Source organism: Mustela putorius, unplaced genomic scaffold (assembly GCF_011764305.1).
Source record: "Mustela putorius furo isolate JIRA1106 unplaced genomic scaffold, ASM1176430v1.1 tig00000095_pilon_pilon_pilon, whole genome shotgun sequence".
Classification (NCBI taxonomy): Eukaryota; Metazoa; Chordata; class Mammalia; order Carnivora; family Mustelidae; genus Mustela; species Mustela putorius.
The window spans coordinates 39,920,006-39,946,536 of NW_025421280.1; the positions used below are offsets into that span (position 1 = coordinate 39,920,006).

General features: G+C 66.5%; 1 protein-coding gene across 1 annotated transcript; it reads left to right on the plus strand.

Annotated features, from left to right (window-relative positions):
- Positions 1–21,107: 21,107 nt before the first annotated feature.
- On the plus strand, positions 21,108–25,359 carry LINGO3 (leucine rich repeat and Ig domain containing 3). The gene has a single exon (XM_045087205.1). It carries the CDS (start codon positions 21,241–21,243, stop codon positions 23,017–23,019), a length of 1,779 nt encoding a protein of 592 aa, XP_044943140.1. The 5' UTR covers positions 21,108–21,240; the 3' UTR covers positions 23,020–25,359.
- Positions 25,360–26,531: the final 1,172 nt, after the last annotated feature.

Sequence of the window (26,531 nt, forward strand, 5' to 3'; positions counted from 1 at the left end):
CAGTGTGACACAGCGGGGCTCACCGCCGACTCCGTGGCTCTGACCCCGTTTTCCTCCGGACGAGAGTGGCTGAGAAGGCCTCGTGCTTCTGTGCTTTTGAAGGTCTAGAGCAGATCTGGAAGGGTTGTGCGGACCTGGAAGCGAGGACAGCGCCCGAGGGGGTGTGGGCCTCCTGTGGGTGTTCGGACGTCTCACGAGAGAGTGGATGTTGAATGTCACGTTGAAATCTTAATAGTTCACGAGGAGCCAGGGTAGGAGGAGACCAGAAGCGGGGAGATGCAGGGGTGGACGTGGGGGGACAGCGCAGGCGGAGCAGGGAGTGGGGAGACATGAGGGCAAGGCGGCCCGGCAGGTGAGCCCGGGTCCCGTCCGCCCGCCTTCCCTGCGGGGCTATAAACCCCCGGCCGCCCCACCAGCCGGCCAGCCTGTGGCCATGCCCCGGGGAGGCGCCCCCTCACTCCTGCCCAGATCCGGCCCTTCGAGCTCCCGGGCTGCGGCCCACACCGGCCTCGGCACACGGGGCGGATGCTGCGGCCGCCGGACCAGGGGCCGGCCCTGCTGCACGTGCACACGGTTGCCACGGCCCGCGGCTTCCCGGTGCTGGCCGAGAGGCCTCGGGTGTTGTCGGCCGAGGCCCCGCTCTGGGAGACGGTGCCAGCAGCCCCCGGCCACGCGGAGGGAGGGGCGGGCCCCAGCTGGAGGCCGGAGCAGCCGGAGAGCCCTGGGACCCCACCGCACGGCAGATTCTGGAGGCTTCCGAAGGTGGACGCGATCCTGAGGTTGCGGCCGGTCAGCCCTGCCCCTCCGCGCCCCGGACGCCCCGTGCAACGGCTCACGCGCCCCGGGCTGGCACATGCCTCCCCAGACCCTGTCGCCCCCCCGCTTCCAGATGAGGACGCTGAGGCTCCGCAGCTGGGCGGCCCCCAGCATCCTCTCCCCGACCCGCCGCCGAGGCGGACCGCCTGTCACCGCAGCCCAAAGCCGGGTGGGTGACACGCGAGTCGGGGGCGAGCGCACGGGGAAAGGAGGTAGCCCCCCGCCCGGCCCGCCCTGGCCCCAGCAGCCCTGGCCCCAGCAGCTCGCGGGGAGCCATCTCCTCCCTCTAGCGCTGCGGGTGCCTTCCCGACCCCAACGGCCAAGGAAGGACCTGCCTTTGACAGCCACAGCCCCGCGGAAGCACCCCGAGGCAGCCGAGCGGCGTGGGGCCATCCGCTGCAGAGCCCGGAAGCCCCGCGGCATCCGGGTGTCCCTGTGAGTGTCCAGGCCTCCTGCCTGTGAACCCGCACAGGGCTCAGCCGGGGGCCCAGGTATAAGGGGCTTCGGCCCACAGGACGAGTCTGGGGGGCTCTCACATCCACGGGGTTGTGGCTTGAGCTCGGGGCTGGCCCCCCCCCGGCACGGCTGCTCCCGGCGCCGAGCCCCCCCCACTCCCGGAGCCTCACCGTCTGCAAGAACAGCTGCCGCACCGCCTCCCCGTTCGACCGGGAGCTGTGGCCTGGCGCCCTGGGGAGACCCCGGCCCTGAGGCCTCCACCTGGCCCATCCCAGAGGTGTCCCTGGAGGCTCCCGGTCTGTCCCCTCCAGTCATGTTCAAGGACGAACGCAGAGTTTGAGCTGAGCAGGGGGGGTTCATGGAAGCGCGTGTGCTCCCAGACGTGAGTGGGGGTCTCCAGGGACAGTGGGGGTGTGGGTCTGTCTGTGGCCAGACCCCCAACGAGGGGGGAGCATTTGTTACTCGGGGGGACTTTGGGGGCAGGTTTTGCATCTTTCCTCTCTCAGTGGGTCAGGGCCTCTGCCTTCTTGGTCTCGGGCCTGTCTGGTTTGACCCGGCTTCCTGGGGCTTTGTGGGGGGGGCCATCGGGACCAGCCTCCGGCCCCCGCTTTGCTGGCCTCCAGACGTCCTCTTCGAACCTGCCTGGCCGCCGCCTCTGATGTTCCCCTCAAGGACTGGGCGACAGTCCCTCTTCTGTGATAACATCAGAGCGAGCAGGACGCTGACCTGCCTGGGACCCCAGAGGTCCCCGCACTGTCCGGGTTTTCGGAGCCCTGGAGGTCCAGAAGGGAGCAGCCGACATCTCGGCTCCCCGTGTTTGGGGGTCCCCTTCGGGGTTGTCATCCTCTGGCAGCTAGAGGTTTACCTGGCCCAGGCACAAGGAGATGCGTTTCGTGCGGGACTTGAGGCTCTGGGGAGCGGACATCAGGACGGGGTGCGTGGTCAGGCGGAGGCCGGGGAGAGGCGGTGGGTGCAGCGAGAGAGGCCCGGGAACCCGGCAACACGGCGCCCCCCGGGAGAGGCGGTGGGGCTGGGTTCGGCGGCCGCCCCATGGACCTGGAGGCCTCCCTCGACCTCCTCCACGGGCCGCGGCGACAATGACGGGTCCGCTACGCCTGCTGGTTCCGCTCGCAGGAGATGGCGGTCTTTGGGGGGGCGCGCAGAGGGCGCTCTTGGCCATTGAAGTCCCCTTGCCTTTCGGACGGCAGCGAGGGGCAGAGGAAAGGGGGCACCGGCTGCGAGGCTGGGGGACGTCCACTCTTCAGAGCCTCCCTGGTCCCAAGGCTCGGTCCAGGGACAGGCCTGGCATCCGGGCGGACGGGCTGGTGCGGGGCGCCCGCTGCTAGAGGCTGGCGGAGGTCCTGCTTCTGTGAGACCACAGCGGTGGGTCGGCCCCGCACCGTCCTGGTCCTCGGCCAACTACCCCTCGGCCACCGCTTGCCCTTGGGATAGGAGTGAGGCAAGGGGTTCTTCAAGGTCAGGCGTCCCCCATGGGGACTGTGGCCCCAGGCACTTCATCGTCTGCTCTTTTGTCCAAGCGGGTCGGGGTCTGGGCCTCTTAAAACCTCCTACGGGGCTTTGGCTAGTGCCCGGACCCCGGAGTCCAGACTCTAGAAAAGCCTCCCAGCCCGAGGAACCGCCGAAGTGCTGGTCTTCCCAGGCTCGGGACGTTGTCCAGGCGGGCCCTTGTTGGGGACTCTGGGCTTGTGTCGGGGCAGCTCCCCGCCCTGGTTCCGGGGGACGTCGGTTCTCCCTGGGCGGGGGGGGGACGGCGGAGTGGGTCACCCACAGGCTGTGGGGGGCTCCCTGAGTTCTCTGGTGAGAGCACGGCCTGGCGGGTGGGGCCTGTCCCTGGAGCTCTGTGGTCCTGTGGCAGGACCGTGAGGTCACTGCTGAGCCACGCTGCCACGGGGACCACCTGAGCCGCCGGCAGACGTACCGAGACTCCGGGTGTCTGGGCTGAGAGCGCCGGGGTGGAGGGGCGGCCCCGCGGGGCCCACGGGGGTGCCGAATCCCCTGGTCCTCCCCGTCGGCTTCCAGAACGGGCAGGATGGGGTCCTGAGGGAGACCGAGCGGCCCCGGAGGCCACGCTTCAGGAACGGGTCTGTTACGGGCGGGGTTCAGGCTTCACGGGTGCTGGCCTTTGCCGGGCCCGGACGTTCCAGCACCACCCGGGGTCTGGGAGCCGCAAGGTGGTTTCTCCACCAACGAGACAGAGGTTGGGCGAGGTAATTCGGTTCTGCTCCCCCCTCCCCCGAGGATGCGGCAGGCCAGGGTGGAAGTCAGGGAAGGGGCCCCGGCTTGAAGACACGCCCCTTCGTGTCCTCCCAGAGACCCCATGCCCTGTGGTCCCCGAAGGCCAGGCCTTGCTGCCCAGGCTGGCGGGCCCAACCGGGGCCCGTCTGAGGTCCTGCTGCCGTCCCCAGCGGGTGCACATGTGCAGAACGCGGTGGACGGCGCCTGCCCGGGTCTGCGCCCCCGTCCAGATGCAGAGGTCCCCGGGTTCCAACAGAGGGTGACAGCCACGACCCAGGGATCCCTGCCGGTGAGATCGAACCTGGGTCAGGGCCACGACGTCCTCCCGGAACGACCCAGGCCCTCGGGACGCTGCTCTGACACAGAAGAGGGGACGTACTCTGGTTGTTCCCGGAGGACCCCGTCGGGAGGCAGGCAAGGGGCTCCTTCTGGCTGGGCTGCAGGGACATGGACCGATGGGCTGGTCGGGACTCGCGGCTCCAGCTAGGGCTGCAGGCGAGGGGGAGTCCCCTTCAGTCTTGGGCTGTCCCCCGAGGGGGCGGGAGAGGAGTCCCTCTCTGGGAACTTGCATCTGTGGGACTGTCCGGGGGGGCATGGAGGCCAGGACGTAGGGGGTCTCCGTATGCAGTGTGGGGTTCTAAGGAAGGCCTCCCTGTTCTGGCCAGACCTCCCCGCCCTCCAGCTTCCATGGGGGCCAAGCAGGGCTACGAACGCGGATACACTTCTTCCTTTCCAAGGTGTCCCACCGGAGCTGGTTGCTTCCAGGTACGACCTGGGCTGAGTCTTGGACGGACGCAGTCCTGGGGGACGGACACAGAGCCTCCTACGGCCTTCGGGCAGTGGCTTCCAGATCAGCGAGGGTCCCTGTCACCTTCAGGAGGGCCAGCTCTGTCCCGGGAGGTGCCCCGCTGAGCCATCGCGGCGGGAGCCGGCACAGCCGGCCCTGAGGACGCGGGTCCCATCCTGGCTCCCGGGAGCGCAGGCTTCCTGCGGACCCCACAGGAGTGACGTCCAGTCCTGCCCGGGTGGACATCCTCGTGACTCCAGGATCTCTGGATATCCCGTTCCCCTCGCGCTAGGATGCCTCCACCTGTCAGTCAGGGACAAGCGGCGGCCTCCTGGGAAACGGGGTCCCCTGGACTGGTCACGTGGTTCTCATCTGACAAGCTTCTACCTGGAGCCCAGACCACGTGGAACCGACCCCACCCCCCACTTTCCCCGGAGCCCTCGCGTGTCCAGGCCGAGCGGCCTTCGGTGACGGAGGCGAACCCACAGGGCAAGCTCTTGTTGCAGGAGGGCCCTCGCTGGGGAGCTCTGCGGGGACCCCCACGGCAGGGGACCCGCACTGCCGCGAAGTGTTTCCGGATCAGGCCTCTGACTTTCCGCCTCGCGGGGCCAGCTCCGGCTCTCGGGGAGGCCGTGCAGCCGGGCCTCTGCCTGCCTGTCTCCCTCCACCAGGACCCGTCGGCACTCTGGGGCCCCATCCGCCCCTGCCAGTGCCCGCCCACTCTGCGCTGGCTGCGGGGGTCAGGCCTCACCGGGGCCAGTCGACCCAGAGGCAGAAAACACTCCTGGCATCCTGGGAAGCCCCCACCCTGTTGCTGAGAATCTGAGCCCCCAGCCCTCCCGCCAACAGCAGGGCCACACCCACTCGGGGATCCGCGTGGCCTCCCAAAGTCGCGCACCCCAAGCTGGCACTGCACCTTCTCTCTCCCCTGCTGCCACCTCCCCAGCCGTCCTGGCCCCGGGCTCTAGCCCCACAGTCCCCCCTCTTGCTCAGGCCGCACACCTCAGGGTCGCCCTTGATCCCATCAGCAAGCGTCGAGAGGTCTCCCTTCCGAACCTACCCTGAGTTCCTTAAGGAACCGGTAACACCAACCCCACCGCTCAGGACACAGAGGCATAGGGAACACTGCCCGTGTCCCCTCGGCCCCGCTCCCTCCACTGCGCTGGGGTCACCGCAGCCTCCATGCTGACTCTCCAGTGCGTTGCTCTCGCTCCTGCCTCAGGACCTTTGTGTGTGCTGTTTGAGCTCCTGAGCATGCTTCCTCCCACACGCTCACAAACCTCACCCCCCACTTCCTTCAGGCTGCGGCTCCACGGGAGATGCTGCCCGTCCTCCCAAAACGGCCCCCTTGATGCTCAGCCACCTTGGGCGCCTACAGAGCGGGTCCCACTGACCCGGAGGCTCTGCGAGGCAGGGACTGCATCTGTCTCTGAACGCTGCGACGCGGGGGTAAGACGCCAGGTTCTCTGGGGGCCGCGGTGAGAGCGGGGTGAATGGGCCACAGACTCCGGGGGGACCGGTTTCCTCAACAACGAGGCCGCCCCCGGGGAGCCGGAAACAGGGAAGGTCAGACGCGGAGAGACCCTGTCCCTTAATAGAGATGCATCGACCGACGGCACCGAACCGACCGACTTTGGACCCAACTTGGACAAAGTAAAAGCGTCTCACAAGTCAGGGGATCTGGGCGCCGGCCGGACGTTGGAGAACATTCAACAATGACTGTGAATTTTTTAAAGGATGATAATGGAGTTGTCGGATTTGGTTTCGTGTTTTTAAGTCCTTATATTTCAGATACGGACGGAATCACACACGTCCGGGACTCCCGCCACGTCTGCCTGGGAGAACTGAGGGTCTCCACGAAGCCCGAGGGCCGCGGCCCGTGACGGGGGCACAGGGGCTCGCTGCAGGACGCCCTCAGCCTTCGCTCGTGTTCGAAAATTTCCAGGGCCTCTGGCCGGCTCAGTCCGTGGAGCCTGCGGCTTGATCGCCAGGTCACAAGCAGGAGCCCCACACGGGGGGCGGAGCCTGCTTATAAAAGAAAAACATAAAATTTCGGTAACAAACTGTTACCTGCTCTGTGTATCAGAGCAGATGTGTTTTTAGTGGTGGAGGCTGAGTTTGATTCTCGCTCGGTGGAAGGTGTTGCCTGCTCAGGGGACACTTGTCAAAGCTTGCGGCTTCTGTGCTTAGACGCCTCCCATGTGGCCACACAAAGCCAATCCTTATGTTCCCTGCCTAGAACCTTCTACGGCTCCCAGCGTCCCCTCAGAAAAAATCTGGATGCCTCTTTTTTTTTTTTTTAGGATTTTATTTCTTTAAGGAATCACCACATCCAACGTGGGGATTGAACTCAGCCCCGAGATCCAGAGCCGCACGTTCTACCGACTGAGCCAGCTGGGCGCCCCTAGGCCCTCTTCATACTCATCTTTTGTTGCAATCGATCTGTCCCCTCCTTGTGACTTTGTTAAATCTACGGTTCTTAAACAGAGCCCCGGGGTCCTGGCTGGCGAGCCTGCCTGACCAGGGCCCCAGAGGCTCGAGACCGAGGAGTTTCTTGCTCACAGGATCCGTGGGAGGGAGGCCCGGGCAGGCCTGGAGGCCCCCAGGGAGCAGGACCGGGCCCCGGCCTTTAGTAGGGTCCCTGCGTGGAGTGTTTTGGGGGTCCCTGGACCCAAGCAGGGTTGGTCAGCTCCTTGGGGGCACAGCTAAGGGGAGGCCCCCGAGGCAGGGAGACCGCTGACCGCAGGGCTGTCATGGGCGTCACAGCACCCGCCTACACTGGCTGCGCCCAGCTGCTGCTGTCCAGGGCGCACTCCTCTGACCGACCAGTGCGGGTTCAAGGGCCCCGCAGGACACATGGGGACACAAAGCGGATGCCGGCGAGAGGTTCGGTCCCACGGCAGGGACCCCAGGGATGGTCTCCGTTGCTGTGCGTCTGCCCCTCGGAGCCGATGACTCCCCTCCCTGTCACACGGGGAGGCCGCTGTGCGGGGCCACACCCGCGGTTCCCCGGCCACCTGCCCCCGAGGCCTCCCTCCGCCGGCACGCAGCAGAGAGAGGCCAGAGGAGAAGGGCTTTTAATTTTAGAGATAATTGCTGCTCCCTAAGGGCTCCTGCTGCCTTTCTCGGGGGCAAGAGCACAAGACGGCAGAGCCCGAGACCCAGGCACAGCCCCTCATGGGGCGCACCAGGGCTCTGAACCCCCCGGGCAGGCGGCCACCTCCCTGCCCCCCACCGCCTTCCTCGGCCTCTGCATCCGGAGCTGGGCTCTCCTCCTGGGTGCTGCATCTCTGTGACAACATCCCCAGCACAGGTGGTCGTAACCTTGGCAACCAGGTACTACGCCCCCTCCCCGGCTCCACCCAACTCAGCCACACCCCCTTTCCAGGTCCCCTCATCCCCCCCCCCCCCCCCCCCCCGTCGCCCGCCCCCGCGGCATCCTGCTGGGGATGCTGGCCGGCCTCCCTCACCCTGCTGGACGCAAGGGAGCAGCACTGGCCAAGGGGCTCGCGCTAGCTGTTTGCTGAGCACCCACTGTGTGCTCCAGGGGCTCCCTGGGGACAGGGAGTGGGAAGATGCTGGCCAAGGACAGAAAGGAGAAGACAAGCCGTGGTTTTGGGGTGGGGTAGATGCGCAGAGGAACATCAGGGTACCACTTCCCGGCTCAGAAACCGCACCTCTGGGAGCAAACACTCTCTAGGGGACGCCTCCTGTGTGTGTCCTCCTGTGAGCCACAGCAGTAAAGAAGGAACACAGGCCAAAGAGACTAAGTCAGTAAATCACACAGTGTCCCAACGGGGGAGACACCCGGAGCGGGGGTGGGGGGCGGGAGTCAGGAGGGACCGAGGAGGGGGCGTCCAGGGAAGGGCACCGTCCACGGAGGGAACAGCCCTGCGCGGGTCCCGAGCTGCGCTGGTAGGAGGCCTCCCCCTGCCCTTCCGCCGGCTTCGGAGCCTCGACCACAAGCTGGGCAGAGCGGCCATTCCCCCGGTGTCCCCTCTGTCATCGGCAGCGGAGTCTGCAGGCCGAGCAGAGGGGTCGCGTCTGACCCCTGCATCGCGGATGTGCTCACGGAAGCTGCAGGGGAGCAGCCCGCAGACCCAGCACCAGGGAGCGGCGGCTGCATCTGGATCGGAACCCGGGCCACAGCTCCGGGCTGCCTCTCGGCCTGTAGGACTCACCCCCAGGGCCCCTCCTCAGGGAAGCCTCCCCGGGTTGGGCCCTGCCCGTCTCTGCTGAGCTTTCTGCCCGCTTCATGATTATTTCATGTGCCTGCTGCCCCCGCCCGCCGCAAGGAGCCCCTCCTTTCCCCGAGTCTCCTCCATCCGGCACCTGGCCTGGTACACAGCAGGCGCTCACTGACGCTTTCCTCCAAGGGCCCCGAGGAGCAGGTATCGGCAGGAGCCGGTATCAAAGGAGAGACACAGAAGCTCAGAGAGGGGAAGTGACCACCCTGAGGTCATACAGCAGGTCCCTTGGGACAACGTCTCTGCACAGCGTTCCGGGCTGCGCCCAGGGCCGGGAGCCACGAGGGAGGGCCGCCCGCATCCCCCCTCTGGACCTCTCTGCGGCCAGGGAGGGGCCACCCCCCACCCCTGGCCTGTGGGGGGCCTGGCCTGCAGCTTCCTGAGATGCAGTTTCTGGGCCTCCAGCCAACGCGACAGTCTGGGAACAGAGCCTGCTTGAGTCACAGGTGGCTGAGCGGAGCGGACGCCGAGCCGCCGGGAAGATGCGGCAGGCCTGGAAGTCGGGGGTGGGAGAGTACAAGGTTACACTCGGCGCCGAGGCAGCTCTGCCGGCCCCTCCCTGGGGGCAAGGGCATCTCGCAGCCTCGGTGTGCTCCTCTGAGGAATGGCAAGGGGATCACGAGCACAGCAAGCCGCCAAGGGCCCGAGTTTCAAGCGAGCTGAGCACTGGTGGTGTTAGCACAATGGGGGAGGGGGTGCCCCACCCCATCCTCGTCCCCGGGCCCCCAGCTGTAGTAACATCCCCCTGCCCTGCCGGACTCCACAGTGTGCGTCCCCTCCGTGGGTCCGGGCTCACCCCTGGCCGGTGCGGGGCAGGCCCGTCTTGCAGGTTAGGGGACCCACTCCTAGTCCCACTGCTGCCCGGTCCTGCTTCCGTGCAGGAGCCGGGGCATCCCAGCCTGGGGCTCGGAAGTCAGTCGGTCGGGAGCCTGCACGCTGCACGGGGACATTCTGGGATTCTCAGCAGATGGGGTGGGCCCCGTCCGAACGTGAGCTTCCCAAGCAGAGGGGCACCCACGGGCCCCCAAACTAGTCACCGTGGATAAAAGGAGACCCAACATTCACTGGGCGCGGCGGGCCCTGACCCTCACACACACGAGTGATGACCAACGGCCCAGGAAGGATGAAGGTAGAGACGCTCCAGGCAGAGGCAACAGCAGGTGCAGAGCCCTGGGGCGGGCCAGCCGGGCTGGCGAAGAGCAGGGCCCTCCCTGGGGACAGTGCGGGGGCGGCTGGGAGGAAGGGGATGCGGCAGAGCCAGAAACACGCGGACTTCAGACAAGACCCTGAGGGCAATGAGGAGCGGTGGAGGTTCGGAGCCCCGCGGGGAGCTGGCTGGGGCGGAAGGTGCTGGGGCAGGCGTCCGAGAGCCAGGTGCGGAGGCCGGGCCTGAGGACGAGGCAGGGGCAGGGGCAGGGAGCAGGCCCCGGAGCGCGCAGCCAGGGCGCCCAGGCCTTTCCCGCACCGCGGCGTCCGCAGCCCCGCCGAGCCCCGGCCCCGCGGGTCCTCAGACCGGCGCCCACGCGGGCGGGTGCGCACAGACGGCTCGCGCTCCCCGGCCTGCTCCCGGCCCTGCCCGCCGTCCCGGCGCGCGGCCCCGCACCTGCGCGCACGTGGCCCCGCGCGCCCCGCACACCTGCGGCCCCGGCGCCGCGCACCCCGCGAGCGGGCGGCGCGCACGGCCCGGCGCAGCCCCGCGCGCCCCCGCCCCGAGAGCCGGGGAGGGCGGCCGGGCGCGCGCGGCGGGGGCGCGCACGGCGGCCCGGGAGGAGGCGGCGGCGGTAGCTCGTGTCGGCTCCGGGCGGCCCCCGCGCCGCAGCCCGCGCCGTGTCCGCGGCGGAGCCGCCCAGGTGAGTGGCCGCGAGGGCCGGCGACCCCGCTCCGCCCGCGCCCCGCAGCCCCCACCCGCGCCCCTCTCCTCGCCCCCCCCCCCGGGGCGCTCGCCCCGCGCACCCCTCCTGGGGGCATGGCTCTCCGCCAGGCCCCCAGCGCTCCCCCTGGAAACTTTGGGGGCCACTCCCCACGCTGGGGTCCCCCTCCCGTCCCCTGGGGCACTGGGGAGCGGGGAGCGGGTTGGGCGGCTCTGTGGGGCAGTGAGGACGCGGGAAGGATGCGCCCCTTCCATGGGGGAAGAAGGGAGCCCTGACTGGGTCTGAGGGAGGGGGTTGGGGGACCATGAGGATAAAGACTTCATTCCTGCCTCTGGGTCTGATCCAGCCCAGAGGTGCTGAAATGCCCGGAAGGAGAAGGGGGCCTTTGGGGTCCGCACCAGGACAGGCTCCATCCTGGGGGCTGGGGACTGCTCAGCCTGGTGGGGAGGTATTTGGGGACATGGGGCTGAGCCCTCTGCACTGTGGGCCTGTGTCCAAGCGACGCCAAAGACGTGGTAGGAAGCTTCTCTCCAACCCCTCAGGCTGGGCCTGGGTGCCCCCTGGACCTCTGGAGCAGGTCAGTGAGACCACTGGGCCCCATTCAACAAGTTGTGGGGGGAGCAGACAGCGGCTTGTGCCTTGGTCTGGGCCCAAGAAAAGAGCCGGTCCTGACTTTGGAGAGCGCCTTAATAAGTGGTTTCTTTAACATGTGCTCTGGGCACGAAAGACACAGGTACCCCAGCCCCCCACTTCTTAGGTTTGGGCCCCAGACCTTGCATTATTAACAAGCAGACCCTGGTGATTCGGTGTGTGTCCTGAGGTGGTTGAGAGCCTCTTGCAGCCGGCAGAGGGTGGGAGGGAGGGTGTCTTGTGTGATGTGGCAGCAGGCCGAGGGACCATTTGGGACTTGATGGGGGACCTCTGGGCCCCAGAGCAGTGGGACCTGGAGCAATCCGGGAGGGCTCCCTGGAGGAAGTGTGGAGGCTGGGAAGGGTGTGGCAGGCGAGTGACAGAAGGTGGAGGACACGCGGTCTCAGTGTGGACGAGGTGGTGAGCGAGGAAGGGTCGTCTTTGTCAGGAGTCTCAACCCAGGCGGGCTCTGGGCCCCTCTCAGCCAAAGCAGCCAGCTGAGGCAGCATCCAGACGGGAAGAGCCCACGGGCAGACCCCTTAGGCTTCCCCCACAGACCCTGCTCCTGCACTCTACCCGGATGACACAGGGTGACAGCAAGGGGCTGCCCAGCTCCGGGACGGGGGTTCGGAAGGGCTAAACCCGGTGATCTCACCCTGGCTTTCCTTCCATTCTGCGTACCAGCTGGTGACGGGGGGTGTTGGAGAGACGCTGGCAGGCCTCCGGGGCCGAGGCCGATGTGACGGTGCGCGGATGCACGCCGGGCCCTGGTCTGGTGCTCGGTGCCCCTGCTGCCCTGGCGGCAGCCCTGCCCTGTGCCCGCTCGGCCTCAGTGTGCTCTTCTACAGAATGGGGGCGGCTGCTCGTCGCCGCCCCAGCAGAGGCCCGGGATCTGCAGGTGCCTCGCTGAGTGGGCCCAGAAAGCGACGTGAGGCAGCCGCTTGATTGCTCTCCCCCGTGCTGTCATTCCTGGGCTCCCCTGAGTCACCACCTAGTCACCAGGTAGACAGCCTCCCCGGGGGCTCTCCAAGGAAAGCTTGTGCCGGGTGGGCCCCAGTGAGCCGCCCACCACCACGTGTCAATCCTGGACCGCAGGAGGGCACCCTCTGCCCTCCAGTAGTGCCCTGGAATTTAATGAAAGGAGCTGGCATCAGACCCACGTTCAAATGTTGACCCTTAAGCTTCGTGATGCTAGGTGAGCTGGACCACTCGGACCCTCAGTCTCTTCTTCTCCAAATGGGCTTCATTATTCCCACCCTCAGAGCTGGGCCAGCAGGTGAGCAGCCTCAGTGTATGGTGGGCATTTGAGGAGCAGTTCTAGATCAAGAAACCTCTCCCAGAGAGGGCAGTTGGCAGTGCCCGTGTGTAGGCTGGCAAGGAAACTGGGTCGGGAGGCCCCCAGCCCCCCTAAGAGTTAAGGGACTAACAGCAGACGGAGGCTAATTAGGGCTTAATGAATTGTCATGGATGAAAGCCCCAGGAGGGCCTGGATCTAGGACAAAGGATGCACCAAATGGGGGGGGGGTCGGCAGTGTGTTCCCAAACGCAGGCCTCGGAGGGCCGGTGCCGCTGCAGCTGGGCCCCCCAAGTCTGGGAAGGGGAAATGGGGGATAGTTCTAGTTCCTGCGAAATCCAGTTCCCCTTGCTCCCTCCTGTCCCTGTTGTAACAGGGAGACGGGTTGTGGTGGGGGGCGATGGGGTCCCGCTGTCAAGCTTCCACCCCCCCACCCCAGCCCCATGGGTTCAGCTGCTGCCTCCAGGGGGGCCTGGCCGGGCCTTGCCCAAGGCAATCTTCAGTACCCCCTGGCCTGGGACAAAGCTCTCCAGAACAGCAGGTGGATGGGAGATGCAGGGGGCCCTGGCCAGGCTGCGTCTGCCCGAGGGGACGGGCCCGAGGGCCCCGGCCACACTCTGCCTCCTCCTTGGGTGGAGAGTTTATGGCAGATTAGCCCTGGACAGTTTCGGGTGGAGGGGCGTAGGGGGGCCCTTTCCCCAGGGGCCTCCGTGATGGACAGATTCCGGGGCCTGTCCCCAGGTGGGTCCCTACACTTAAGCTGGTGCTGATGGCCTCCTCCATGGGGAGCCCAGCCCCCCGCTCTTCCCGGCCGCTGGAAGCAGGCTCACAGCTCTGCAGCGGCCCCAGCCCACCTCCTCCAGGCTGCATGAGTCTCCTGGGGTCGCCGTCACAAACCAGCGTCGGCTTAAAACCACTCACTCCGATTCTCCGACACGTTGGGCTCACACGTCCTAAAACCCCGGCGCGGGCAGGGCTGCTCCCCCCAGGGTCCAGGGAGACCCGGCTCCTGCCCTGCCCCACAGGCCCCCTCCGTCCTCCCCGCCCTCAGCCCGGGGTCTGCCTGTCTCAGGGACCCCCGCCCTCTGCCGCCCTCTCGAGAGGACGTCGGGCGCCCCGGGATCCCAGGGCGGTCTCCCCGTCGGAGGTCCGCTCACCGTCACCCTTGGTTTCGTTGGCAAACTGCCTCCTCTTGGCCACAGAGCGCGACAGGCGCATGTTCCCCGCGTCTTTGGGGCGTCTGCCGACCTGCTGCCTGCACACCCCGCCCCCCGTTGATCTTCACGGCACGGTCTGCCTGGGGCCGCTCTGTTACCTCTTTCTTCTCTTTATCACCCGTAGACGGAAAGGCGGGGATTTTGTCTCTTTTGTTCAAAGCCGTGGCCCTCGAGAGCGAGAATAGCACCTCGTAGCCCGCAGGTGCCCATGAAGCGCTCCTGGAGTGAGTGACAGAGTGCGGGCAGGCCCCGCCGCGCGAGGACTCGAGGCTCCTACCCCAGCCAGCACCCAGGGCAGACTCTTCTGGAAGGATCCTTCTCTACAAAGCATCTGCCCCTCCCCGTGCGGTCAGCCTGGGGAGGCGGGTGCGGGGAGGGACGCGGGCCAGCCTGCGGGCGCGGACGGGATGGGGCGTTGTCCCGCCCCAGAGGCTGGCGGGTCCTTCGCTGTGTCTGCGGGGTAGGCCGGGCCCCAGAGCAACCCAGCTCCGAGCGCGCCGCGGGGGCAGAGCGGGACAGGGTACAGCTCGCTGTCACAGGACGAGCTGTGGGGTAGGCAGGACGGTAGGCAGGACGGTCCGGACTCGGCGCCTGCAGGGCTGCGGGGCGACGGGGTCAGGCCACACGGAGCGGACGCACCTTCAGACGAACACAGACGCCCCCTGGTCCTGCCCCGAGCCCCTCCTGACGGCCGCCGCGCTCAGCCTGGGCTTCCAGCCCCTCGGCAGGGTCCACGCCCCGTGGGCTTCCACCCCGGCCGACCCCGGCTCCCAGCCCCCAGACGCAGACACACGCCAGCCCCTCGGGGCTGCGCCTCAGGCACCAGGCTTGTCACCACACCAGCGACTGGGCTCCTACGGTCCCTCCACTCAGAACACCATTTCCCGGACTGTCGCCTGGCTGACCCCCGCCTCCCGTGCAGATCTGGGCTCAGAGAGCCCCCCAGGCCATGCTGGGCAAAGCGTCAGACCGCCACAGACCCCCACTTTTCCCAAGCCCTCGATGTGTGTTCACTTGCATGACCCTTGTCCGCTCTCACCCAACACGACGCTCGGGGAGGGAACCAGACACAGGAGGCCCCACGGGCTGTGAGTCCACGCGTGTGACACGTCCAGACCAGACTCCTCCACGCCCGGGAAGACGGCTCATGGGGGCCGGGGAGTGACGGCCGATGGGGACGAGGTTTCCTTTGGACTGATGGAATGTTCTGGAATCAGATAGAGGTGATGGTTGCCCAACCCTGGGAATGCACTAAAAGGCACCGCACCAAATAAAAACTTGAAATGGGAAAAATGTGCCCGTGGGGGCCGGGCACCCGTCGGGGCGTGGCACGCGGTAGGTCTCAGGAGGAAAACGGGACACCCGGAGTGTGAGTGGGTGGCAGGGAGCCTCCACGCCCCGGCCCGGGTCCCCGGTGACCACCGCCGCCCCGCCCACCGCGGACAGCCTGTCACAGCAGCGGGGCGCCATCCGGGAAACAGGTCATCCGCCCACCTGGACGCTGAGGCCGGGCCGCCCCCATGGGATTTGGCTTACGGGAGGCAGACGAGGCTGTGCACCCAGTCCCCGGTGCTGGCTTGTCCATCCGGGGCACGCGGGGGCCGGGGGAGGAGGCCTGGTTCTGTGAGGGGGTCTGGGTGGCCCCAGGCTGAGCGTCCGGCACCCAGCACAGTGCCCTCGGGGACCTTCATCGGGGGCAGCGTGCATGCCCGGCTCCCGGCGCTGCCGACCCCGAGCCTTCCTGGGGGGTGGAGGAGGGCGCGGCGGTGCTGGGGGCCTCGCGGCCCTGCCCGGCTGACACACGGGTCTGCGGAGCACGCAGACGTCACGGTTCCGCGGGGAATGGGGTCCCCTGGCCCTGGGAGAGCCGTGGAGACGAGGACACGGCGTCTTGGGCTTGAGCTTTATCTGCTCATCACCCGCTGTGTGGCCCTGGGCAGGTCCCTTTCCCTCTCTGGGCTTCTGCGTCCCCGTGTGTACCACAGACCGATGGTGAGCTGATTCCGGGGAGGGGGGGCTCCACCGTGTGCCTGTCGTGTGTCGTGCGACCTCCAGACAGGGCTCTCACCCTGGGGTGCCCCACTTCCCCGTCCGGGGATGCCTGTGGTGGTCGTGGCGGGTGGCGCTCCTGGCCTCACGTGGGTGGGGGCCGGAGATGAGGCTTGGCCCCCCGCCCTGGCTGGAACGGCCCCCCGGAGAACGACCCCACCCCCACGTCTGTGGGGCAGGTCTCCTCTGCCCGCCCCCAGGACCGTTCTGCAGGGGGGACACTGAGGCCACCAGAAGGAAGGAGGTGGGTGCTCCGTGGGAGCGGTCTGCCCTGCGCGGTGGCCTGGCGGTGCCAGGAGAGGCCGGGATCTGGAGGTGCAGCTGAGGGCATCTGCCAGTGCACTGGCCGGGGGGGTCGCCATGATTCCAGCGTGTGCGGGACGGGGGCATGGAGTGGAGACGGCTCCCCGTTGCCGGGGCTGGAGCGGGGTGGGGGGCACTGCAGCAACCCCCCCCCGGAGAGGTCGGGGATGCGGCCGGGTCCCCAGGACTGGAGCTCGGGGGAGATGTGCCGCCCAAGACAGAAAACCGAGAGTCGTCAGCTGACAGGGACAGGAGGAGAGGCCCTCGGGGGCGCCCGGCCCCAGGTCAGGGAGGGAGGGTCTGGAGCGCGTGTCCCCCAAGACCCCAGCCCTGGGAAGAAGGCAAGGGGCAGAGAAAGGGTAAGAACGGGGCCCTCCTCTCCCTGTCGGCCACAGCCCACCACAGGGCCTTTGTCCACGCTGTGCCCCTGCCCTTCCCGCCCGCCTCTGCCCTGCAGAGCAGTGGGCGCAGGGCCCTGAGAACCCCCAGAAGCAGGACGGGCGCCCAGACCTCCAGCTGGATGGGAACCCCACTGCGGGGCCCAGGGTCAGGACACAGGCCCGTGAGGGTCCCTCCCGGGCTCGCCACACCCCGGGCTCGCCTCACCCCTAGCCCCGTGGGGTGGCCATGCCTGAGGGACGGTCAGGGACACGCTGGGTCACAGCTGGAGGGCCCCGCGGCCGAGGGCCAGCGGTGCTCCCATCCGGGGCGTCGCCGTGGCTTGGCCGCCCAGTAACAGGTGAGGGACGCGGGTGAGGTGCCCCCAGGGTCCTGCCGGCCCCCGCCGGGCCCCCCTCCGGCCGCCGAGTCCTTACTTCCCGGTTTCGTCCTCCCCCGTGTTCGGGGCCAGCTCTTGGGTAAGAATTCTTTCCGACGTAGAAACAGCTTAAGAAACGGGCAACGTCCGTGTTCGCGTCTTGCCCGAACCGCAGGGCCTCACCCCAGGGTGTCTGCGGGCGCCCCCACCCCCCGCCCTTCCTGCCACCCCGGCTCAGCCCCGCCCCCTCCGCGGGTCTCGGGCAGAGCAGCCCCCCGCTCTGGGTAAACGGGAGCCTGCGAACCCCTCCGCGGCCCCACCGTCCCTCCCCTGGCGTCTTTCTCTGACCGGAGCCAGGGGTGTTCGTGAAGCTCCCCCTGGCCCCGGCGCCCGGACGAGGCTCTTTGTCTCCTGGGCTCCGCGTCTCACCAGCTCTGGCTCAGCCCCGGGGAGCTGTCCGTTGACTGACTAGTGGACAGAAGCGGGGACCGCGGGGAGCTGCATGGCCGTGTCTCTGAGGTGACAGGAGTAGGCCCCGCGTTATGCACAATAAAAACGGTTTCAAGATTCCCCGGAAACCACGCACGGCTGCTGTCAGCCGCCCTCGAGCAAATCGTCCTTTTTAAAAAGCCCGGCAGCAACAGCTGTGCTCCGGACTGCGACCGGACGCGCTGCCCGCTGCCCCCCGAGACGGTCTCCCGCCACCCCGAGGTGCTGTGCTACTCAGTGTCCCCGACTGGGAACGGAGGGGGACAGCGAGGTGCCCCCCTGGGCTGGGGTCCCGGCGGAGACCCTGCTGCGCCAGGGCCGGCCCAGAGCCGAGGCTCCTCGGCGTTTGCCGTGTTGAAGGCGGCGGCGGCGGCGTTCACAGTCGGGCGGACGGGAGACCAGCGACAAGCGAGGGTCTCAGTGGCGCGAGAGTCTTGATCTTGGGGTCGTGGGCTCGAGACCCACGCAGGGTGCAGAGCTTACTTTATCGAGAGAGGCTAGGACGAGGACTGTAGTACAAAGTCACCAGGAAGTGACACGAGACCAGACCCAAATAAAGTCAGGGAGGAGCCATGCAGGGAAAGTGTTTCAGGCAGAGGGGACACCACGTGCAAAGGCCCTGGGGCAGGACCAGGCCTCGTGTGTGGGAGGAACGGCCAGGAGGCCCCGGTGGCTGGAACAGAGAGGGCACGGGGGAAAGGGGGAGGAGGGGCGGGCGGGGCAGGTTGTGCGGAGCCTTGGGGCCTCGTTATATGCCAGACGGGGGTGCGGTTCTGTGCTGCAGAAAGAACAGACCAGACAGCTCTGTCCCCACAAGGACTCTGTATTTGGCGCTGAATCATACCACCCATTCCCTCCTTGGGGCAAAGCCAGAGGGGCCCCAGGTCCCCCTGAATCAGGCCGTTGAGGCCCTGCCCCTAGCTCCCAGGGCGAGGACAGTTACCCCTCGACCACAGGGAGCAGCACAGGCTGGGGCAGGGACCTGGAGGAAGCTCAGAGTCAGGGGCAAGTTTAAGGTAGGAAGTTGCCAGACATGGGAGACGGACAGCTGAGCGGGGGACGCTCCTGTACTCAGCCGGGACCCAGCCTCCCCACGTGCTGGGCAACCACACGGGCAGAATGACCTAGAAAAACAGCCTCAGCAGGAAGCTTGCCTTAGGGAGAGACTGTGTCCCTGCAACGTCCAGGTCAGAATTAAGGACAGCCGCGGCGGGAGGGCACAGCCGGCGGCTCCCGCTGCCTCCCACGGCCTCCCTCCTGGTCCCCTGCTGGAGGCCACGAGCGGAGAGCCGCCGGTCCCTGGTCTCCTCGCGCTGTGAACAGCTCCGTCCCCACCACTCCCCGGGCTGTTCTGCGGCGTACGTGAAATCCCAGGCATGGGTTGGGGGGCACCTAGAATTCAGTTTGGTGTTTCTTTTCATTTTATTTGTGCATTCTGTCGCTGACAACCCAGATTTTTTTAACTCCCCGACTCAGTGCCTCTCAGCTGTCTTCCCCGGCGGGTGTGTTCACGTCTCCCCGGTCCCACGGTAGCCGCGGACTGCCGCCTGTTTGATCCCCTGTCGATGAATACTGGTTAGTTCCAGGTTTCCTCCGTTTAACTAGATCTCAGCTGTCTTCCTCTGCTGGTGCGCGGGAGTCTCCTCGACGCCACAGCAGACACAGACCAATAATTTGACCAATCCCCTAGGGATGGACACGGACGTTAGGTCCAGTTTCTTTTTTTCCGCTATCTCCAATGACCCTGCAGCAAACTCAAGGGGTCTGTCCGCAGTGCTGGGCTCCCTCGCAAGTCTCTAGGGGTGGCGGGGATCCTTCCTGGCATCTTCCAGCTCTCAGGGGTTCCGGGTGGTCCTCGGTGTCCCATGGCTCCAAGCCACACCCTCCGACCCACTGTCTGGAAGCCTCTGCTCTGTGCATCTGTGTCCATGTCTCCCCTTTGTATCGGAAGACCAGTCATGGGGTGAGGGCCAGCTGAGCCCAGGGTGACCTCGTCTTACCTGGATTGTGCCTGCAAAGTGCAGACCCTCCCCGCCCAACCCCTCGTGCTCGGCGTGAAGCCGGCAGGGACCAGGGCTCTGGGCGTGTTCATTCCCCCAGGAGTCTGGGCAGGCGGGAGCCGGCCTCCCAGATGTCCAGCAGATGGAGGACCTGGAGCCTGAGTCCTTGCCCGGCCGGTCCTGTGGGAACAGTGTGGAAACAGGCAGCCCCTCATGGGGGATGCTTGGGGAGATGCAGCTGCTCTCAGTCCTCATCCAGCGGCCATCTGGCTGGACCCTCCCCGCCAAGCCCCACCTCGACCCCCAGGGTCTGGCTGCAGCCCAGCAGGGTAGAGGGAGGAGCACAGGGCCAGGGCGGTGGGGCCGGCAGGCTCCCCGCCACATGTCAGCGAGCTCCCTCCCCCACGGCAGTTCCCCCAGCCTGGCACTCCCTTCCCCAGGTCTCTCTGAGCTGCCTGTGGCCATCAGGACAAGAATGCCACATGCGGAGGGACTTAAAACAACAGAGACCTACCCTCTCCCGGTTCTGGAGGCCGAAGTCGGACATCGGGGTGTTACACCACCCAGCCCCCTCCGAAGGCTCCGGGGAGGACCCCCTCTTCCTCTTCCAGCTTTCTGTGGCTCTGCACAATGCTTAGCTTTCCTGGCTTAGACACACCAGATCAGTCCCTGCCTCTTCTTCATGGGGCCTCTGGCATCGATGTGAGTGTCCCTGTCCCTCTGGTTACAAGGACACCCGTCCCTGGCTGTAGGGCTGCCCGATCCCAATAGAACCACATCATAACTGATCACATCTGCAGGACCCTGTTTCCAAACGAGGTCCCCTTCACAGGTATCAGGGGCTAAGACTCAAACACGGCTCTCGGAGGGACGCCAGCCAGCCCTCTGCCGGGTCTCAGCTCAGATGTCGCCTCTGCTGGTCTGCGGCGGCAGCATCATTCATCCTCACCGCCCACCCTTCCTTCCAGAGCGTCCGGGTGTGTCCCCGGACTTGCTGTCGGTGTGGATCGAGCACTGGGGTTCCCCCAGCAGGTGCCGGGTCTCACCACACTCCTGGGCTCTCGGGAAATCCAAGTGATGAAGACAAAGGCCTTGGAGAGGTTACAGTCCCCTGGGAGGTCGCAGCCATGACCGGGGTTTTAAACTACGTCCTAATTTCGTGCGGTGGTTGGACCAGTGTCGACACAAACACAGGGAAGAGGGAGCACCGCATGGGCGGGGCCCCGGGAAGGCCTCTGGGGGTAGCCAGGGAGAGGACTGAGACCACCTGCACTGGCTGGGAGGATGTCCACAAACCCCAGGAGGGCGGGACCTCCAGCTGCCTGGCCCTTCAGCGGACTCCGAGCCTGTATACAGAAGGCACTCAATAAGTTGTGGGGGGGTGCCCCCAAATTGTACACTATGTTGTGAAGTTCTTCTCCAGTTCAGTAAGTGCTTTCTCTTGTAATGTTTTTATTGAGATAAAATGGACATAACAAAACATTTGCCCTTTTAAAGGGTACCTTTTGGTGACTTTCAGTGTATTCACAAAGTTGCGTAACCATCAGCACTAGCTAGTTCCAGAACATTCCAAGCAGCCGCGTCCCCATCAGCCATCCCCTCCCCCAGCCCCCGGCCCCCAGGAGCCCCCTTCCCGCCTGGGGAGGAGCCCGGTCTGGCCGCGTCACACGGGTGGACTCACACATCCCGTGTGGCCTCCTGTGTCTGGTTCCCTCCCTGCGCACCGCGGGCTCGGGGCCGACCTGGGGCCGCGCGTGGGGGCCTCGCTCCGGCTGGTGGCCGAGGGACGCTCCGCGCGTGGGGGACCCGCTGTGTGTGTCCGCGCCTCTGCCCATGCGTGTTTGGGCAGTTTCCGGTTTCTGGCCATTAGGGGCGCGGCCGCTGCGATCGCGGGTGGACCGGCTTTCGCGTGGCCGCGCGTCCAGCTCTCCGCCGTGCGGGGCCCTCCGCGGAGGGACGCGTCTTGCGTGCGGCGGGGTCGGGGCGCTGGGCCCCGCGTGCTGATGCCTGCCCCGCCCTCAGGTGCCCACGAGGATGCTGGCGCGGCCCTAGGCCCACGCTCCGCACCATGACCTGCTGGCTGTGCGTCCTGGGCCTGCAGCTCCTGCTCCTGCCCGCGGCGCCCCCGCCGGCCGCCGGCTGCCCGGCCCGCTGCGAGTGCTCGGCGCAGACGCGCGCGGTGGCCTGTCCCCGGCGCCGGCTCACCGCCGTGCCCGACGGCATCCCGGCCGAGACGCGCCTGCTGGAGCTCAGCCGCAACCGCATCCGCTGCCTGAACCCGGGCGACCTGGCCGCGCTGCCGCTGCTGGAGGAGCTGGACCTGAGCGAGAACGTGATCGCGCACGTGGAGCCGGGCGCCTTCGCCAACCTGCCGCGCCTGCGCGTCCTGCGCCTGCGCGGGAACCTGCTCAAGCTCATCCCGCCCGGGGTCTTCACGCGCCTGGACAACCTCACGCTGCTGGACCTGAGCGAGAACAAGCTGGTCATCCTCCTGGACTACACCTTCCAGGACCTGCGCAGCCTCCGCCGGCTGGAGGTGGGCGACAACCACCTGGTGTTCATCTCGCGCCGCGCCTTCGCGGGGCTGCTGGCGCTCGAGGAGCTGACCCTGGAGCGCTGCAACCTCACGGCGCTGTCCGGAGAGTCGCTGGGCCACCTGCGGGGGCTGGGCGCCCTGCGGCTGCGGCACCTGGCCATCGCCGCCCTGGAGGACCAGAACTTCCGGAGGCTCCCGGGCCTGCTGCACCTGGAGATCGACAACTGGCCGCTGCTGGAGGAGGTGGGCGCCGGCAGCCTGCAGGGGCTCAACCTGACCTCGCTGTCCGTCACGCACACCAACATCACCGCCGTGCCGGCCGCCGCGCTCCGCCACCAGGCCCACCTCACCTGCCTCAACCTGTCGCACAACCCCATCAGCACGGTGCCGCGCGGCTCCTTCCGCGACCTGGTCCGCCTGCGCGAGCTGCACCTGGCCGGCGCCCTGCTGGCCGTCGTGGAGCCGCAGGCCTTCCTGGGGCTGCGGCAGATCCGCCTGCTCAACCTCTCCAACAACCTGCTGTCCACGCTGGAGGAGAACACCTTCCACTCGGTCAACACGCTGGAGACGCTGCGCGTGGACGGGAACCCGCTGGCCTGCGACTGTCGCCTGCTCTGGATCGTGCAGCGCCGGAAGACCCTCAACTTCGACGGGCGGCTGCCGGCCTGCGCCACCCCGGCCGAGGTCCGCGGCGACGCGCTGCGCAGCCTGCCCGACTCGGCGCTCTTCGAGTACTTCGTGTGCCGCAAGCCCAAGATCCGCGAGCGGCGGCTGCAGCGCGTCACGGCGGCGGCGGGCGACGACGTGCGCTTCCAGTGCCGCGCCGAGGGCGAGCCGGCGCCCACCGTGGCCTGGGTGACGCCGCGCCACCGCGCCGTGACGGCCGACAGCGCGGGCCGCGCGCGCCTGCTGCCCGGGGGCACGCTGGAGATCCGGGGCGCGCGCCCGCAGGACAGCGGCACCTACACGTGCGTGGCCAGCAACGCGGGCGGCAACGACACGTACTTCGCCACGCTGAGCGTGCAGCCCGCGCCGGCCGCCAACCGGACCCCGGGCGAGGGCCGCAACGAGACGCAGGCGGCCGCGCGCTTCCCGCTGGACCTCACCACCATCCTCGTGTCCACCGCCATGGGCTGCATCACCTTCCTGGGCGTCGTGCTCTTCTGCTTCCTGCTGCTCTTCGTGTGGAGCCGCGGCCGCGGGCAGCACAAGAACCACTTCTCCGTGGAGTACTCCTTCCGCAAGGTGGATGGACCGGCGGCCGCGGCGGGCCAGGGCGGCTCCCGCAAGTTCACCATGAAGATGATCTGACGCCCCGCGCGCGCGACGGCCCGTCCCACGAGCACCTGTGCATCTCCCGGAGGCCGCCCGCCGCCGGCGCCCCGCGCGACTGACCCCCTTTTTTGTAGGGACCGGACCACAGGACTGTCTTTTCATCAGGACTCATCTTTTGCATAGTTTCTCGAGCATTTTCTAAAGGTTTCCCCCCGGTCTTCCTGTCCCTCCTGAGCTGGGTGGGAGCTCGGAGACCCCTACAGCCCTCTCTGCAGATGGTTCACACCCCCCTACCCCTGGCTGGGGGCCCCCTGACACGGCTGGCACCCGAGGGAGGATGGCCTACATCCGGGACGTGGGGGGCCGCCCTGCTCCTGGGGGAAGCGTGCCCGGATGCTCCACTCCGCACACGGAGCACACAGGTGTTCACACCCAGGACCCGCTCTTGGACACGCAGCTCCGAAACAGAACCCAGCCGACCCTCAACAGGCGCCCCAGGCTGCCGAGCTCACCTTGAGCACACAGGGCTCTTGTGAGAGCACAACTCACACCCGGGACATACCCTGTTCACACTCAGGACACACCCAGCTCACACTTGGGACACACGCGTACCACACCTGAGACACCCAGCTCACGCACGGGACAACCCCAGCTTACACTGGGAATGCACTCGGCTCACACCCGGGACATGGCTCACAGCCAGGCCACGCTCGGCTCACACGCGACATCCAGTTCACACTCAAGACACACCCAGCTTAGACCCAGCTGACGCTGAACGCACACCCCAGGGCTCTCCCGAGAGCACGACTCACGCCGGGACAAGCCGCTCACACCTGGGATGTGCACAGATCATAGCTGAGACACACTCAGCTCACACTCAGCTCCCGCTCGACTGGCTGTCTCTGGGGGAGTGTCAGGGCTACACTGAGGTCTTCCAGAACAGGCAGTGCTCCCGCTGGGGGCCCAGCACGAAACAGGCTAGTCTGGGCCCCTGCCCCCAGACTCTCCCCCAGTCCGGGACCCACCAGCCCAGCAGGGTGGGCTGCCCACTAGGAGAAGCCATCTCCCCCGCTTCCTCTGCCACCCACAACAGCGGCCACCTGCCTCCTCTGCCCATGCCACACAGGAGGGGCGGCCGTCCTGGCCCCTGGCTGGGGAGCATGGCTTCTGGGGTGTCCCCCTCCAGCAGGCCAGCTGGAGTGACCTTCAGTCCTGAGTCTACACTACCCCCTCAGCCAGCCTCAGAGGGGCCCCAGTGCAGCCCTACCAGGCCTGGCCCAGCGCTGTGACCCGCTGCACCTGCAGGGAATGAGGCCAGAGAGTGTGTGAGGTTCTGAGGGTCCCCGTTAAGTGCAGTCTCTGCCACTTTGGAGCAGAGCTAGGGGTAAAGGGTAAGGGAGCCACAGGCAGACGGAAGCTCGGGTTAAGGAAGAACTCCCCTAAGCTTACTGCCCTGTTACTCTTCAGATAGTGAGTTCCCCATCACTGGGGGTAAGCAACAGGAGCTGATGTTTTACAAAAATCTTCAGGAACCCCAGGAATGGGGTCCATCCATGATCCTGCCTCTGCCAGGTGGATTACTGCCCCCACCCTCCACCTGGGCCAGATGACAAGGCATCGTTTGAGGAAGGGGCACAGGAAACACTGTGGGACCCCTTGACTAATAAGGAGCTTGGCCTCCCCCCCAAGGTTAGGACAATGTTCTTCAGGACCTCGTAGGAAGGCTCGAAACCAGGTCTGTTCCCTTCCAGGAGTGCAGTTATAGCTGATGGCTGAGAACCCCTGGACCCTGTACGTCTGTAACGTAGGTCTGAGGTCAAATCCACGGCTGCACATATCCGAGGCCACGTGCATGGACTGGCTTGATGGTTGTCCTGGATCCCGGATCCTTGAAGATCTTTCTGAGATGAGCCAGAGAGAAAGCTGGGCCAAGACTGGGGGTTTTGAGCACAGGATTCAGACAGAACCTGGAGGGGATACCGGCCCTCCTCCCGGGCTGCGTGGCTGGACACGGTAGGCCTTGGTCCTGCTCCCTCCTGCCTCAACCCCACTCGTGGCGGGACGTAGCGACGGCCGAAGGGGGTGTCCCGTGCCCCCGAACTCCACCTGAGTTGGGCAGGACCGACTGGTTTTCTCCCTTCACAGCCTCCTGACCTTGGTTGCCATAACAACCCCAAGGGCCCCCCAAAGTGACATCCAAGTGCCTTTAGCATCATCAGCGATGGGAGGGTGTGTTCTCAGCAGCGTCAGGACACGCACACCGGCGGCGCCTGGGATCCCCCACCTCCCACCCCAACATGAACCCGGAACCCCCAGGCCCCCAGCCCCCTCTTGCTGTGTTTGGTTGGAACCCAATAAAAATGAAGCTGATTTAATAACAGACTTCAGGGCTTTTTTTTTTTTTTCTTTCAACGCTCACGGGAGGAGTGGGGGCAGGAAGGAGTGGCTGCCGGGGTCCCCGGGGGGAACCGTCGGGTTCCAGCTCCAAAGCCGGGCCTGCGGCGCGGCGCGCTTGCGGAGACTGAACGGCTCACCGTGATGGCTTCGGGTCTTGCTTCGGGAGCGCCCATGCTGCTCCGGGGGCCGCTCCCAGAGCCCATGTTGACTCCTTCCGACCGGTCAGAGCCCTGAGGGCTGCATGCTCTTAGGATCCCACTTTCCCGTGGGCAAAGGCAGGGTCAGGGATGGAGAGCATTTGCCCAGAGTCCCCGGCTGAGGGAAGGTGGGGCGCCCCCTGCTGCGCTTCCTCCCTCCAGGCTTGGGGGGTCCTAGCAGTCTCCCTGCTTCGGGCGGCTGGGAGAAAAAGCAGGCAGCTTAAAAAAAAAGATTTGTCTGTTCATTTGTTTATTATTTAACTCCGCTCTCCCCCTAACGTGGGGCTCGAACGCACACCCAGAGATCAAGAGTCACGTGCTCTTCTGACTGAGCCCACAGCTTTTAGGGGCGCCTGGACGGGTCAGATGTCTGCTCTTGGTTTCGGCTCAGGCCGTGATCCCGGGGTCCTGGAATCACACCCCTCGTCAGGCTCCCTGCTCAGCGCAAGCCGGCTTGGGACGCTCTCTCTGCCGGAGCCTCCTGCCCCCTCACGCAGGGACATGCACTCTCTCTCTCAAATAAAAATAGGGGGTTTTTTTGTGTGTGTTTTTTTATAGAGCAGGCTTTTTTTTTTTTTTTTAAGATTTTATTTATTTGACAGACACAGATCACAAGTAGGCAGAGAGGCAGGCAGAGAGAGAGGGGGAAGCAGGCTCCCCACTGAGCAGAGAGCCCGATGCGGGGCTCGATCCCAGGACCCTAAGATCATGACCTGAGCTGAAGACAGAGGCTCAACCCACTGAGCCACCCAGGCGCCCCCAGAGCAGGCTTTTAAACCAAGCACTTTATCCACCCTCTCTGGAAGGAGGTACGCCGGGTCAGACCAGTCAGCAGACTCTGACCCTGGTGAGATGCCCGCGGGCAGCCTCTCACGAGCCGCTCGGGGCCTCTCTCCAGGCCTCCGGGTTCCCATCTGACACTGGGAAGAAGTGTCCTTTCTCACGCTGCAGGAC

Coding starts and splice junctions, on each gene's coding strand:
- LINGO3 (XM_045087205.1), top strand. CDS start 21,241: ATGACCTGCTGGCTGTGCGTCCTGGGCCTGCAGCTCCTGCTCCTGCCC.